Raw genomic sequence first — 15998 nt, 5'->3', positions numbered from 1 at the left:
TGGGCGTGCCCCACCACGCCCGGCTAATTTTTGTGTTTTTAGTAGAGACAGGGTTTCGCCATATTGGCCAGACTGGTCTCCAACTCCTGACCTCAGGTGATCCGCCTGCCTTGGCCTCCCAAAGTGCTGGGATTGCAGATGTGAGCCTCCACACCCAGCCTACTTTTATTTTAATGCTCAGTTTGTCTCATATTTGGCCAGAGAGAGCTCCTTCCAGCTGCCTCCTGTGTTCTTTTGGCATGTCCCCATCACTTTTGGAGACTCCCTTACTTTTCTGCTGTTACTACGCCCCGTGTTCATCTTGTAATTTCTTTTTTTTTTTTTTTGAGACGGAGTCTCGCTTTGTCACCCAGGCTGGAGTGCAGTGGCGCGATCTCGGCTCACTGCAAGCCCCGCCTCCCGGGTTCCCGCCATTCTCCTGCCTCAGCCTCCCGAGTAGCTGGGACTACAGGCGCCCGCCACCACGCCCGGCTAATTTTTTGTATTTTTAGTAGAGACGGGGTTTCACTGGGTTAGCCAGGATGGTCTCGATCTCCTGACCTCGTGATCCGCCCATCTCGGCCTCCCAAAGTGCTGGGATTACAGGCTTGAGCCACCGCGCCCGGCCTCATCTTGTAATTTCTTAGCACTGTACTTGGCCATTTCTCCAAGGAGCCCTTATACCTTTAGTTGGAGAATGGTATTTATTTATTTTTAAAAATCAGTCAGGCCAGGCACAGTGGCTCACGCCTGTAATCCCAGCACTTTGGGAGGCTGAGGAGGGCGGATCACGAGGTCAGCCTGGCCAACATGGTGAAACCCCATCTCTACTAAAAATACAAAAATTAACCAAGCATGGTGGTGGTCACCTGTAATCCCAGCTACTTAGGAGGCTGAGGCAGGAGAATCGCTTGAACCCAGGAGGCGGAGGTTGCAGTGAGCCAAGATGGTGCCACTGTATTCCAGCCTGGGTGACAGAGCAAGACTCGGTCTAGGAAAAAAAATAAATCAGTCAGGTTTAGCAGTGCTGGAATGTATGCCAACTTTTTTTTTTTTTTTTTTTTTTTTAAGACGGAGTCTCGCTCTGTCGCCCAGGCTGGAGTGCAGTGGCCAGATCTCAGCTCACTGCAAGCTCCGCCTCCCGGGTTTACGCCATTCTCCTGCCTCAGCCTCCCGAGTAGCTGGGACTACAGGCGCCTGCCACCTCACCCAGCTAGTTTTTTTGTATTTTTTTTTTAAGTAGAGACGGGGTTTCACCGGGTTAGCCAGGATGGTCTCGATCTCCTGACCTCGTGATCCGCCCGTCTCGGCCTCCCAAAGTGCTGGGATTACAGGCTTGAGCCACCGTGCCCGGCCGTATGCCAACTTTTTAGTAACACTAATATTAGTAAGTATTGATAACCCATTAGCATCAGACCAGCTGAGAATGGTATTTAGAAACCAAGATTTGGGGCCGGGCGTGGTGGCTCATGCCTATAATCCCAACCTTTGGGAGGCCAAGGCAGGCGGATCACGAGGTCAGATCAAGACCATCCTGGCTGACACGGTGAAACCCCATCTCTACTAAAAATACAAAAAATTAGCCGGGTGTGGTGACGGGCGCCTGTAGTCCCAGCTACTCGGGAGACTGAGGCAGAAGAATGGCATGAACCCGGAGGCAGAGCATGCAGTGAGCGGAGATCGCGCCACTGCACTCCAGCCTGGGCGACAGAGCGAGACTCCGTCTCAAAAAAAAAAAAAAAAGAAACCAAGATTTGGGTTCAGGGTGGACATGCTCAGTTGCCAGATGTTACTACCTGTGAGTAACCTTGACTTTATGTCCTTTTGTAAGCGGCTGAGTATGTTGTAGGATAATGACCAAGAAATAGGCTGGTTGTGGTGGCTCACACCTGTAATCCCAGCACTTTGGGAGGCCTAAGCAGACAGATCACGAGGTCAGGAGTTCGAGACCAGCCTGACCAACATGGTGAAACCTGTCTCTACTAAAAACACAAAAATTAGCCAGGCGTGGTGGCACACATCTGTAATCCCAGCTGCTTGGAAGGCTGAAGCAGGAGAATTGCTTGAACCTGAGAGACGGAGGTTGCAGTGAGCTGAGATCACGCCACTGTACTCCAGCCTGGGTGACAGAGTGATACTCCTATCTCAAAAGAAAAAAAAAAAAAAAAAAAAGACCGAGAAATAAAATTACTGGGTCAGAGGTTACTTTGATAGATGTTGTATTATCAGAGTATTTTATATGGTGAGATTATTTATTCTGAGGATGTTGCTTTGTTGCTTAATGGTCGTAACCATGGTTTTCCTGGCAGTCATCTTTATGAGTCATAGGAAAAGAACTGCATTACTTCTAGACATACTGGTGTGTTTACATTGCAGCTTCCACAGTTATCATCACATTGTTTTGTGTGACTCTAATAGGCTTAGCCAAGAAAATTCTGAAAAAATTATTTCTTGTATGTGTAATAAATTGCGCCTCCTAAATTAAATATGCTTTACATCTGTATGTCAGTTATCCAGTGTGTTCCAGTGGTTCATTTGTTGGTAATTTAGTTTAAGATCTTAGAATGGTTATGACAGAATAAATATTCAACCTGAGAACCTTTGCATTTTTTAGGGAGATGAACTATTTTATTTTCCTCAAATCCATTCTTTTTTTTTTTGAGATAGAGTCTTGCTCTGTCACCCAGACTAGAGTGCAGTGGTGCGATTCCAGCTCACTGCCACCTCCACCTCCCGGGTTCAAGTGATTCCCCTGCCTCATCCTCCCAAGTAGCTGGGATTACAGGTGCCTGACACTGCCCCCAGCTAATTTTTTTGTATTCTTAGTAGAGACGGGGTTTCACCATCTTGGCCAGGCTGGTCTCGAACTGCTGACCTCGTGATCCCCCTGCCTTGGCCTCTCAAAGTGCTGGGATTACAGGTGTGAGCCACCGCACCTGGCCAAACCCATTATTTAGAGCACTACTTCTTGCCCACGGGTGAGTTTTGCCTCACAGTGGATATTTGGCAATGTCTGGAGATGTTTCTGGTTGTCACAACCATGGGAGCTGGGGTGCTGCTGGCATCTCGTAGGTAAAGGCCATGATGCTCAGCATCCTACAGTGCGATAATCACCTAGTCCAAAATGTCAGAAGTGCTAAGGTTGAGAAGCTCATTTTAGAGTAATTTGTTAAAAGAGAAGTTGTATGAATGAAGGAGTGAAACCTTAAATCTTTTCCATCTTATAGGTAGGCTTGGTACAGATGATGGGCAAGGGCATCTAACAAACTTGAAAAGATTTTATGTCGGGGGTTCTGCTAAAGAAGACTACATTTGCCACAGGGGTGAAAAGTAAGAGTTTGGATCACAAAAGTGAGAGGAGGTGACTTTTCCTGGCTTGTTAATTTCACAAGTGAAGATGCGGTTTTCACCACTGAAGTGAAAACAGACATTGGCACCTCTTGAGCATCTGTTAAATGTAAATTTTGATTTGTTTGCATGTAGATAGGGGTTGTGAGCTTGAAATCAGTTCATTTCTGTTCTACAGAAGACCTCATTTTATTTCCTCATCTAATTTATTTGTTTATTTTTCTGAGATGGAGTCTCATTCTGTCACCCAGACTGGAGTGCAGTGGGCGATCTCAGCCCACTGCAACCTCCGCTTCCCGGGTTCAAGCAATTCTCCTGCCTCAGCCTCCCAAGTAGCTGGGTTTATGAGCGTGAGCCACCACACTCAGCTAATTTTTGTATTTGTTTTGTTTTGTTCTTGTTTTGAGACGGAGTTTTGCTTTTTGTTGCCCAGGCTGGAGTGCAGTGGTGTGAACTTGGCTCACTGCAACCTCTGCCTTTGGGGTTCAAATGATTCTCCTACCTTAGCCTCCTGAGTAGCTGGGATTACAGGCATTCACCACCACGCCTGACTAATTTTGTATTTTTAGTAGAGATGGAGTTTCTCTGTGTTGGTCAGGCTGGTCTCGAACACCTGACCTCAGGGTGATCCACCTGGCTTGGCCTCCCAAAGTGCTGGGATTACAGGCATGAGCCACCACGCCTGACTTTTTTTTTTTTTTTCTTTTCTTTTTTCTTTGAGACAGAGTCTTGCTCTGTTGGCCAGGCTGGAGTGCAGTGGCACGATGTCAGCTCACTCCAACCTCCACCTCCTAGGCTCAAGCAGTTCTTCTGCCTCAGCCTCCCAAGTAGCTGGGATTACAGGTGTGTGCCACCACGCCCAGCTAATTTTTTTTTTTTTTTTTTTTTTGAGACGGAGTCTGGCTCTGTCGCCCAGGCTGGAGTGCAGTGGCGCGATCTCGGCTCACTGCAAGCTCTGCCTCCCAGGTTCACGCCATTCTCCTGCCTCAGCCTCCCGAGTAGCTGGGACTATAGGCGCCCACAACCGTGCCCGGCTAATTTTTTGTATTTTTAGTAGAGATGGGGTTTCACCGTGGTCTCGATCTCCTGACCTCGTGATCCGCCCGCCTCGGCCTCCCAAAGTGCTGGGATTACAGGCGTGAGCCACCGCGCCCGGCTATTTTTGTATTTTTAGTAGAGACAGAGTTTCACCATGTTGACCAGGCTGGTCTCAAACTCCTGATCTCAGGTAATCCGCCCGTCTCGACCTCCAAAAGTGCTGGGATTACAGGCATGAGCCACCATGCCCGGCCTCTTGTTTTTTTGAGATGGAGTCTCGCCCTGTCACCTAGGCTGGAGTGTAGTGGTACAATCTCGGCTCACTGCAACCTCCGGCTCCTGGGCTCAAGGGAACCTCCCACCTCAACCTCCCTAGTAGCGGGGATTACAGGTGTGCACCACCACGCCTGGCTAATTTTTGTATTTTTAGTAGAGAAGTGGTTTTGCCATGTTGCCAGGCTGGTCTTCAACTCCTGACCTCAGGTGATCTGCCCGCTTCAGCCTCCCAAAGTGTTACGTTCACGGGCATGAGCCACCATGCCCAGCCACTCATCTCTTTCTAATGTCAGTTTGTTGATATGGTTTGCCATTTCATTGAACTAGAAGTAGACAAAGGTCAAAATGGGTAAGGAATGAATTTGCTCATAGTTCTTTTTTGCTGTTTACTTTAGCAGAGGAAGGTTTGGTTAATTGGCTCCCAGGAAAGAGTAAACGTGTGCACATGTGTGCAGGTGCTTGTACTTGTGATGGAAGCGTTCGTGAGGTAAGGAGGGTTGTCAGCGCAGCTTTACTTTACCTGGAAAATGCTACCTTTAAAAGCAAAAGACGGCCGGGCGCGGTGGCTCAAGCCTGTAATCCCAGCACTTTGGGAGGCCGAGACGGGTGGATCACAAGGTCAGGAGATCGAGACCATCCTGGCTAACACGGTGAAACCCCGTCTCTACTAAAAAATACAGAAAACTAGCCGGGCGCGGTGGCGGGCGCCTGTAGTCCCAACTACTCGGGAGGCTGAGGCAGGAGAATGGCGTGAACCCGGGAGGCGGAGCTTGCAGTGAGCTGAGATCTGGCCACTGCACTCCAGCCTGGGCGGCAGAGCGAGACTCCGTCTCAAAAAAAAAAAGCAAAAGACAACTTCCTGCTTCCTTCATAAAAACATTGCATATCATTTGATGAATTGGAGACATTTTCACTGCAGTTGATGTAGTTTTCACAGTGATTTCTGGCCACAAGTAAGGTTGCACAATTCATTTTATTCATGGATTAGATTTTGTTTGATAAAATGGACAGAGAGAGCAGAATCTAAACTTAGGGTAGTTTTAGCACTCTATTCTTGACCTTGTATGAAAACTGGAATTTTTAGTGTTTTATTTTTTGGGTAAGCTATTCAGAAACTGTTGGCCTGTGAGGTACTAGTCATTTTTTTCTACCCTGTAGTAATAAAGTCTGTCTCTGTTTTGTGGCAGCCACTAAATTATGTGTTCACTTTTATCCAGAACCTAAAGGCAGTATCAGCAGGGAATGAGTATAGTGGGCAGGAAGCCTTTCTTTTTATCCTTTTTTAGCCTCCCTCCTAGCTGTGCTTAGGTTTTTCGTATGAAACTAACAATAGTTCTTTGCAGGAGGTAGGGTTGCAAAAAAGTAAACACAAATACTGTGATGTTTTCTGTATCAAACTAGAGCTGAATTTCCATTGATATTTGATGGAGGGGTATTGGCTTGCAATATTTCTTTTTTTTTTTTTTTTTTTGAGACAGGAGTCTTGCCCTGTTTCCCAGGCTGGTGTGCAGTGGTGTTATCTCAGTTCACTGCAACCTTTGCCTCCTGGGTTCAAGCAAGTCTTGTCTCAGTCTCCCGAGTAGCTAGGATTACAGGCATGTGCCACCATGCCTGGCTAATTTTTATATTTTTAGTAGAGACAGAGTTTCACCATGTTAGCCAGGCTGGTCTAGAACTCCTGACCTCAGGTGATATGCCTGCCTTAGCCTCTCCAAAGTGCTGAGATTACAGGCATGAGCCACCACGCCCAGCTGAAAAGGAACCACATCTCTTTAAGAAGCGGGTAGGTTGGTCAGGCACGGTGGTTCATGCCTGTAATCCCAGCACTTTGGGAGGCCGAGACAGGTCAATCAGTTGAGGTCAGGAGTTTGAGACCAGCCTGGCCAACATGGTGAAACCCTGTCTCTGCTAAAAATACAAAAAATTACCCAGCTGGTGGCGTGCTCTGTAATCCCAGCTACTCAGGGGGCTAAAGCAGGAGAATCACTTGAGCCCGGGAGGCGGAGGTTGCAGTGAGCTGAGATCATGCCACTGCACTCCAACCTGGGAGAGAGAGTGAGAATCTGTCTCAAAAAAAAAAAAAAAAAAAAAAACCCAAAACGGATAGGTCAACATAACTGTCTATTTACATGGTTTAAAAACAGAATCTCAGGAAGCTGCTCCTAATGGTGGTGGTTTGAAACCCCCCTCCCCCCCATTTTAAGTGATTTTATATACAAAGTCTTCTTTTCTTGCCCAAATTCAAGAAGTTGTCTTTGTTTCTACGATGTGAAATCAGGAAATACACGTCTGTCGAGATGTATAAAGTAGTGCTGAATTTCAGCTCAGCTGATTTGCCAATATACAGAGAAAAACACCTGTTCTTTGAGATACACAGTGCCTACTGGTGGAAATCAGCCAAAATTGTTTTTTGGTAGTCACCAAACTCTGTTACCCTGGATTTTATTCTCTTTCGCTTCCCCCACTACTAGCCTAATAAATATTTCAGAATAATAATAACAAAGTTTAAAGAAGGAATACTTAGCCTATTCTTCTGAAATAGTCTTTGTTTTTCTTCTCTGTTTACTGACCTCCTTTTGAGGATAAAATCTTATTTCCTTTCTTTATCCTGTAGTTTCCTTTGTACACTCATAGCCTTTCTTCAGATGCAGATTTTGTAGTCAGATAAAAGTCTCTACTTTAAGCACTAATTAAATCAGGAAAAGATGATGGGCCTGGAGTTATTGTCTTCAAGTTCCTGATTTTGAGGAAACTCTGATTATGTCAGCAGTGCAGTTATCTGATAGTAAGGTTACACTGTCCAAATAAGGTGACTTTGGAAGAAAGTAACATAAAGCCATCTCATGATCTGGCAGCCTTTCGCAGTTTCGCTTTCTGCAGAGCGGCATTCCTTCTGACTGTCTCCGCCAGCCTCCATGAGAGTGGGGTTTCTGTCTGCACAGCATTGCAGTGCAGCCTCTCCGTGTTGGCAGAATCTTCCATGCTGTGCTGGTTCATTGTCTTTCCAGCTGTGCTGTGCACTGTGCTGGTTGCTGAGCTCCTGAGACCGGGCTCGTCTCAACTGAGAAGTGCTGTGTGTATAAAACACACACCAAGTAGAGAAGACTTGATAGGAAAAAAGTGTAAGGCTGGGTGTGGTGGCTCATGCCTGTAATCCTAGCACTTTTGGGAGGCTGAGGTAGGAGGATTATTTGCGTCCAGTTTGAGACAAGCCTGGGCAATATAGCAAGATCCCCTCTGAAAAAAAAAAAAGTGTAAAACATCTCATTAATAAATTTTTATATCAGGCTGGGTGTGGTGGCTCACGCCTGTAATCCCAGCGCTTCGGGAGGCTGAGGCAGGTGGATCACCTGAGGTCAGGAGTTTGAGACCAACCTGACCAACATGGAGAAACCCCGTTTCTACTAAAAATACAAAACTCAGCTGGGTGTGGTGGCGGATGCCTGTAATCCCAGCTACTTGGGAGGCTGAGGCAGAATTGCTTGAACCCAGGAGGCAGAGGTTGCAGTGAGCCAAGATCGTGCCATTGCACTCCAGCCTGGGCAAAAGAGTGAAACTCCATCTCAATACATACATACATACATACATACATACATACATTTTTATATCAGTTACATGTCAAAATTATAATATTTTGGGAATTACATAATCTGTTTTTAATGTGGCTACTAGAAAATTCAAAGTAACATGTATGGCGTGCCTTCTATTTCTTTTGGCCAATGCTGCTGTTTCTGAGAGATTGCAGATTCATGGAGGGGGAATCTGCGTGGTTGGTTGGTTTTTTGCCTGTATAGTGGTTGTGCCACCATTTCCAGAGAATGAGGTTATGATTACATTTCTCTAGTGATACATGAATGACTGAGATCTTGTAATTTGTTTTGTTTTGCTAGTGATGATGGCCAAAGAGAAGCCACCGATAACTGTAGTTGGAGATGTTGGAGGCCGCATCGCAATCATCGTGGTATGGTTATGTGTCATCCATTTGCAGAGGTGACACTCCTGGCTCTTGGTCAGTAGGTTGTCCACTCTGGGACTGTATTTCTAGGAACGATGATCTAAATGGATCCACATATCCTTTCTCACCCGAACTCCCTTGTGCCAAGTGGCAGAACCCTCTATCCAGGTGAACACACATCAAAGTATAACCTACAGATAGGAAATGAGCACAGTACTCCCATGAGAAAATTCAGCACCTTCACCTTCATCATGTGGATTCTAGGTTCTTTAAACCAGCTCACCTAATCATGCTTGAGCATTAGAGCCGAAAGATGAACCGAAGATGAGCTATTCCATTTTCACGACTAAGAATGGATGTCCCCGTGCAGACTCGTTCTGTATGTTGACATAGTTTTTTTTTCCTAGCTCTAAATATCTGCTGACTAGTGGGTCACGAGTCCTTTGCTGTAGCACACTTTATTTCAGTTTTCTTCTCATGTCACGTTCTATTTGGAAAAAAAAATAAATGGAACGCTGGCTATGTGGGATTCACCAGAAATGTGACACAGGAAAGTGAGTGTTGGCAGTCCCCAGCTCCAGCCGTAACGTCACAGGCGCTTGGCTGCGCCCTCCTCTGACAGACACACAAGGTACTGTCAGGTACTTCTGTTACCATTTCTGGATGCTCAGTCTTTGACCTAGGCACACAGCTCTGATTTTCCATCGGAAATCCTCTGAAACTGAGTGCAGGAAAGAGGAGAGCAGTGTGTGCATTGACAGTCTGGCTAGAGGGTGTTTCCTTGCATACCAGCTCACTCTGTTCTCCTCCCAGGATGACATTATTGACGACGTGGAGAGTTTTGTTGCTGCCGCAGAGATCCTGAAAGAGAGAGGCGCCTACAAGATCTATGTCATGGCCACCCACGGCATCCTGTCTGCAGAGGCCCCCCGCCTGATTGAGGAATCCTCCGTAGATGAGGTTGGGCTGCTTCTAAATCTTGAGCCAAGATTTGCTGCTGTGTTTTCTGGGAATAAGATTCAGTCAATACTAAATTGCTTAATCTGTCTATAGCTTTTCTAACTTTTGCCGTCTAGCAGTTTGTTGGGACAGATACATGTTTAGGAATACAGATAGTCTGCGACTTACCATGGTTCAACTTAGAATTTTTTGACTTTATGATGATGCAAAACCATCGCAATTACAATGTAATGTATAGTATTCGTTAAATTACTTGAGGTATTCAACACTTTAAAATAGTAGCTTTTATTGGCCGGGCGCGGTGGCTCAAGCCTGTAATCCCAGCACTTTGGGAGGCCGAGGTGGGCGGATCACAAGGTCAGGAGATCGAGACCACAGTGAAACCCCGTCTCTACTAAAAATACAAAAAATTAGCCGGGCGCGGTGGCGGGCGCCTGTAGTCCCAGCTACTCAGGAGGCTGAGGCAGGAGAATGGCGTGAACCCAGGAGGCGGAGCTTGCAGTGAGCCGAGATCACGCCACTGCACTCCAGCCTGGGCAACAGCGTGAGACTCCGTCTCAAAAAAAAAAAAAAAATAGTAGCTTTTATTATAAAATGAAAGCCTTTGCCCTAGATGATTTTGCCAACTACAGTCTAATGTAACTGTTCTGGGCATATTTAAGTTAATGATGTTCAGTAGGTTAGGTGTATTAAATGCTTTTTTTTTTTTTTTTTTTTTTTTTTTGAGATGGAGTCTTTGTCACCCAGGCTGGAGTGCAGTGTTCCAATCTCGACTCGCTGCAACCTCTGCCTCCCGGATTCAAGTGATTCTCTTGCCTCAGTCTCCCAAGTAACTGGGATTACATGTGCCCGCCACCAGGCCTGATTAATTTTTGTATTTTTAGTAGAAACGGGGTTTCACTATGTTGGCCAGGCTGGTGTCAAACTCCTGACCTCAGGTGATCCGCCCGCCTCGGCCTCCCAAAGTGCCAGGATTACAAGCATGAGCCACTGTGCCCGGCCTAAATGCATTTTCTACTTAAAATATTTTCAACTTATAATGATGTGTTTATCCAGACGTAACCCTATCATAAGTTGAGGGTTATGTTGAGAGTCTGTGTATGTCTATTTACATAACAATTTGCCTGGGTACTTTAATTTGACATCCTAGGAGCGTTTCTCTTGAGGCTGGAATTCTTCCCTTATGATCTGAGAGTTCTGCATAGCACTGGGGCTCACTGTTTCTGTGTGGAGACCATGCCATTCCTGAGATTTTCGTCTTTTGTTCTGAGGCCATGTAACTTTTCCTTTGCATAAAATTAGTTAAGTTTGGTTTATAAAAACTATACTCAGTGGAACAAGGTTTTGTAGTTTGGAACTTAGGCTGTGGGGACTCAGTGTTAGATAAACTTTTCTGTGTAACCAGTTTGAAACACACTTCAGTAACAGTGTTTGTTTTCCATCACTGTGTGACTAGGTGGTGGTGACGAATACTGTCCCTCATGAGGTTCAGAAGCTGCAATGTCCCAAGATAAAGACTGTGGATATCAGTTTGATTCTTTCTGAAGCCATTCGGAGAATCCACAACGGAGAGTCCATGGCCTACCTTTTCCGAAACATCACTGTGGATGACTAACTTTCACGAGGGTCTCGACCCTGGACCTCCTGAGGGAAACATGGAAAAAGCAGTGCCATGAGTGATACAGTGTTTCCTTGCAAGGGAGGACTGGAAACAGCCTGGAGTTAGATAGTCTCTCCTGCCCGGATTGATGGGTAGGAGGGATTGAAAGAGTCAGGAAGAAGACGGAGCTAATGGATAAATGTCATAACATGGCCTTATATCTCTGCTGTCATCAGCCCTGATCCTTAAAAGTTCTAGCTGCTTTCCTGAAAATAATCTGAAAATCTTATTGATACTAAAGAGGAGTTAAAGGCACATAAAGTCTTAACTCTATAATGTTCATTTAGTTGTTTCAGCTCCAGGGAAATGGAGGTATTGATGTTGAACCTGGTTAGGGAAGCTGAGCGCCTGTGGCTCTGTTGCTATCCAGTTGGCCTCTCCCAAATCAACTTCAGGTCTTTTATAGAGAATCGTATTTTTCTTTCAGAAATTGTTATGCCTACAGCCATTGAAAAATGAAGCATTCATGTTGTTACATCTTCCAAGGATGTCAGATTAGAAAATAGCATCCCACCTCTGGAAATCTGAGTGGCTCTGAAGTTGCAAATAAAAGAATTTGTTGTCTTGCTGGTCTTTTCATTAGATGGCAGAAGACCGTAGTTACAGAACAGCAGTCAGGTCTGTGGCTGGACACACTTTCCCAGGTTCTGCCCTCTTCCTAAGTGTTGAAGCTGAATCCTTGTTGAATACTATATTTTACATCTAAATTAAAAAAAAAAAAAAATAGGCTGGGTGTGGTGGCTCACACCTATAATCTGAACACTTTGGGAGGCTGAAGCAAGGAGGATTGCTTGAGCCCAGGAGTTTGAGACCAGCCTGGGAAACATGGCGAAATCTCCCCATCTCTACAAAAAGTACAAAAATTAGCCAGGCATAGGTAGCGTGTACCTGTAGTTCCAGCTACCTTGAGAGGCTGAGGTGGGAGGATTGCCTGAGTCAAGGAGGCTGAAGCTGCAGTGAACTATGATTGTACCACTGCCGTCCATCGTGGGTGACAGAGCAACACCCTGTCTCAAAAAAAAAAAAAGGCCAGGGATGGTGTCTTAACGCCTGTAATCCCTGCACTTTGGGAGGCTAAGGCAAGTAGATCACCTGAGGTCAGGAGTTTGAGACCAGCCTGGCCAACATGGCAAAACCCCATCTCTACTAAAAATACAAAAATTAGCCCAGCTAAGTTAAAAGCGTAAGTGCATAAAAGACTGCAAAGAGGCCGGGCGTGGTGGCTCACGTCTGTAATCCCAGCACTTTGGGAGGCTGAGGCGGGCGGATCACGTGAGGTCAGGAGTTTGAGACCAGTCTGCCAGTCTGGCCAATATGGTGAAACCCCGTCTCTACTAAAAATACAAAAATTAGCCAGGTGTTGGCAGGGAGGTACACACCTGTAATCCCAGCTATTCGGGAGGGTGAGGCAGGAGAATTAATTGGTTGAACCCGAGAGGCGGAGATTGCAGTGAGCTGAGATTGTGCCACTGCATTCCAGCCCAAGCGACAGAGCAAGATTCCATCTCAAAAAAAAAAAACCTGCAAAGAACTAGTTATTTTGATAACCCTTTAAAGGCCTACTGTGTACCAAGTTACTGGAATATGATGATCGAAAATCCTTCAATTAAATAAACTACTACTCAGGCTGAAGTAAAAAATCTGAACTTGAACAGTAGTTAAAGTAGTACAGTTATTTCTTCCAATCCATGGGGGATTGGTTTCAGGACTCAGCCTCCTGCCCATGGATGTGCAAGTCCCTGATAGAAAATGGTGTAGTATCTGCATATAATCTATGCACATCCTGGATGACGTATAATACCTACGGGAATATCCATCCTGTGTAAATGGTTGTCATGCTGTATTGTTTAGAGAATCATGACAGGAATCTGTACGTGTTCAATCCTGGTTGGTTAAATCTGCAGATGCAGAGCTTGTGGAGGAGGCTGGCTATGCATGGCACATGCTCATAGGTTCTCTTTAAGTAGCTTTGCTGTGCTTCTGTTAGGAAGTTTTATTTTTTTATTTTTATTTATGTATTTATTTATTTATTTATTTATTTTATTTATTTTTTTTTTTGAGACGGAGTCTCGCTCTGTCGCCCAGGCTGGAGTGCAGTGGCCGGATCTCAGCTCACTGCAAGCTCCCCCTCCCGGGTTCACGCCATTCTCCTGCCTCAGCCTCCCGAGCAGCTGGGACTACAGGCGCCCGCCACCTCGCCCGGCTAGTTTTTTTGTATTTTTTAGTAGAGACGGGGTTTCACCATGTTAGCCAGGATGGTCTCGATCTCCTGACCTCGTGATCCGCCCGCCTCGGCCTCCCAAAGTGCTGGGATTACAGGCTTGAGCCACCGCGCCCGGCCAGGAAGTTTTATTTATGTTTTTGGAAAGAATCTGGTACGGGGAAGTCATGCCTCGATTGTTAACACCAGATTTGTCTCGTGCTGTTTAATCCTGCTTTGTAAGGAGCTGAAGCATGGGTGCTTGACCAGGTGAGTTTTTAAAAATTTATTTATTTATTTATTTATTTATTTATTTTTGAGAAGGAGTCTCGCACTGTCACCCAGGCTGGAGTGCAATGGCGCAATCTCGGCTGGGCTCACTGCAACCTCTGCCTCTCGGGTTCATGCCCAGTCTGCCATATATTAATTGATCTCAAAAAACGGCCAGGCTTGGTGGCTCACACCTGTAATTCCAGCACTTTGGCAGGCCGAGGCGGGTGGATCACCTGAGGTTAGGAGTTCAAGACCAGCCTGGCCAACATAGTGAAACCCCGCCTCTGCTTAAAATACAATAAATTAGCTGGGCATGGTACCACGTGTCTGTAATCCCAGCTACTCGGGAGGCTGAGGCAGGAGAACTGCGTGAACCCAGGAGGCAGAGGTTGCAGTGAGCCGAGATCGGCCATTGCACTCCAGCCTGGGCCACAGTGCGAAACTGTCTCAAAAGTAAAAAAAAAAATTATGGCAGCACAGAAAAAAAATGGCCACCAAATAGTCGTCCGGTGGCTAATTTGAACTGCCTGAGTAGCAGGCTGTCTTTTCCAAGTTGCTTCGCCTTTGATTGAAGGAAATATGTGGACTGTCTGCAGGGGAACAAGGCCCCAGGATTGCATCCCTTAGACACGGGGTCACCACTGTGGAATGGACGCAGCTGATGACACAAAGCATGGTTGCCAGGAAACCCTCAAGTCTTTCTGTCCTTATGTGGCCCCGCCAAGAGTGAGTGAATCCTGGCCTTTCTAGGTTAAGAGGATGGATGGGGTCGAGCTGGATCTTTGGAGGCCGCCTCGGCCCTTGTTGCCGAGGCTCCCCTTGTGATCCCTGTGGTGGCCTTGGCTTCCTCTCTGGGGCTCGCAGCGAGGGCGTGTTCTTAGTGGAATCTTCAGGGCACGCGGGGGCCCCCACGTTTCAGACGTCCGCCGGCACGGGGCCTGGGAGTCCAGGGCTCCAGCTGGGGGACCCGAGGCCGGCGACAGACAGCGGAGGGGTGGCCATCGCGGACCCCGCCGGGGAACGGAGGCGCGGATTCCCCGGAGGCAGGAGCTCCGCCCAGTGACTCGCCCAGCGCCGCTGGACCCGGGGCAGGGGCGCCCCGAGGACCTCGCAGGGCCCCTGAAAGGCCCGAAGGCGCAGCGCGCAGTGAGCAGGAAGTGGTGGGTCGGCGCCCCGCGGCAGCGCACAGCTCTTGACAGCCACGATGCCGCCCGCGACCACGGTCTCCCTCCGGGAGCTGGCGGACCTCTCCATCGGCACCCCGGAGGTGGGCGCCGTCAACTTCACGGCCCTGCACACGCTCATCGTGGCCATGCTCAAGAACCTCGACCTCCAAAATACCCGGATCGACTTCCAGGCCCCGTCGCCAGAGCCCAGCCGCTTGCTGCTGTCCGCCCGGAGCTCGCTGAGCACCCCACACCTGCCCGCGCCCAAGGAGGCGCCCAAGGAGGCTCCCAAGGGGGCGCCCCGGGAGAAGCGCAGGGGCGTGGGTCGGGTGCCTCCATCAGCGCTGGAGAGCCAAGTGAAGGACCTGGGTGGCCAGGTGGAGGACCTGAGCAAGCAGCTCAAGCGCGTGGACAGCCAGATGCAGGGCATTGCCACTCACGTGCAGCGCTTCTCTCAGGCCAGTGGGCTCGATCTGGCCTCGCAAGAGTGGCCGGAGGAGCAGGAGGTGGCCATGCAGGTGCTCGATAGGGTGCGGACTGGGAGTATCTTGAAGGACGCCGCCGAGGAGCTCAGCTTTGCCAGGGTGAGGGCGCACGTGGAGGCACGTGGAGGCACGCGCAGGCCGTCTCCCTCCTCCAGGCCGCCCTCCAGGCCTAGCCGAGTCCCCACCCACCGTGGAGGGGCAAGCGGTGGTTTGGACGGAGGGGATGGGGACCGAGGAGGTGCTAGGCCTCAGTGCGACTGGCTAGATAGAGTGGCCCATGCTCTATCTTGCAGTCCATGGGGCTGCTTTAAGATGTCATGCAAGACCTGAAAACCCTAAAAGAAAGCCACCGAAAGGCACAGGGCCTCCCCGGGCTGGAGGGGCCTGAGGACCCCACCTCCCGAGCCTAGTGGCCCCATCCCACCCCACTCCTTCCTAGCCCCTGTTTACAAGAGAGGTTTGCCCACCACTTACCAGACATCCAAGGACCAGAGCTGGCCCAGAGTGGGGCCCACAACTTCTCAGAAGATTGTTAGAGTGAATTCCCTTTTTAAAAAGAATAAAGACATAAAGAGATAGGCACTGAGGACAAAGGCTCCCAGAGAAGGGGAGTCAGGATGGAGAGTTGGACCTCAGCTCCCTGTGGCCATGACACAAG

General features: G+C 47.9%; 2 protein-coding genes across 5 annotated transcripts in view; both read left to right on the top strand.

Annotated features, from left to right (window-relative positions):
• LOC105469198 (phosphoribosyl pyrophosphate synthetase associated protein 1) overlaps nucleotides 1–11780 on the top strand; it is a 51871-nt gene extending 40091 nt beyond the window's left edge. For all 4 annotated transcript variants that reach the window (XM_071083612.1, XM_071083614.1, XM_071083613.1 and 1 more), the window contains 3 exons: nucleotides 8532–8602; nucleotides 9410–9556; nucleotides 11013–11780. In XM_071083612.1, coding sequence (XP_070939713.1) covers nucleotides 8532–8602; nucleotides 9410–9556; nucleotides 11013–11171 — 377 coding nt within the window. In that variant the 3' untranslated portion in view covers nucleotides 11172–11780. The remainder of the gene's footprint in view (nucleotides 1–8531; nucleotides 8603–9409; nucleotides 9557–11012) is intronic.
• A 1971-nt stretch (nucleotides 11781–13751) lies between these two features.
• The window catches only part of LOC105469378 (glutamine rich 2), a 39939-nt gene continuing 37692 nt past the window's right edge, over nucleotides 13752–15998 (top strand). Inside the window, exon 1 of the mRNA XM_024788915.2 lies at nucleotides 13752–15439. Coding sequence (XP_024644683.2) covers nucleotides 14894–15439 — 546 coding nt within the window. The 5' untranslated portion in view covers nucleotides 13752–14893. The remainder of the gene's footprint in view (nucleotides 15440–15998) is intronic.

Source organism: Macaca nemestrina, chromosome 17, assembly GCF_043159975.1.
Source record: "Macaca nemestrina isolate mMacNem1 chromosome 17, mMacNem.hap1, whole genome shotgun sequence".
Lineage (NCBI taxonomy): Eukaryota > Metazoa > Chordata > Mammalia > Primates > Cercopithecidae > Macaca > Macaca nemestrina.
The sequence above is the reverse complement of the archived record's forward strand: the minus strand, read 5'-3'. Positions and strand labels throughout refer to the sequence as shown.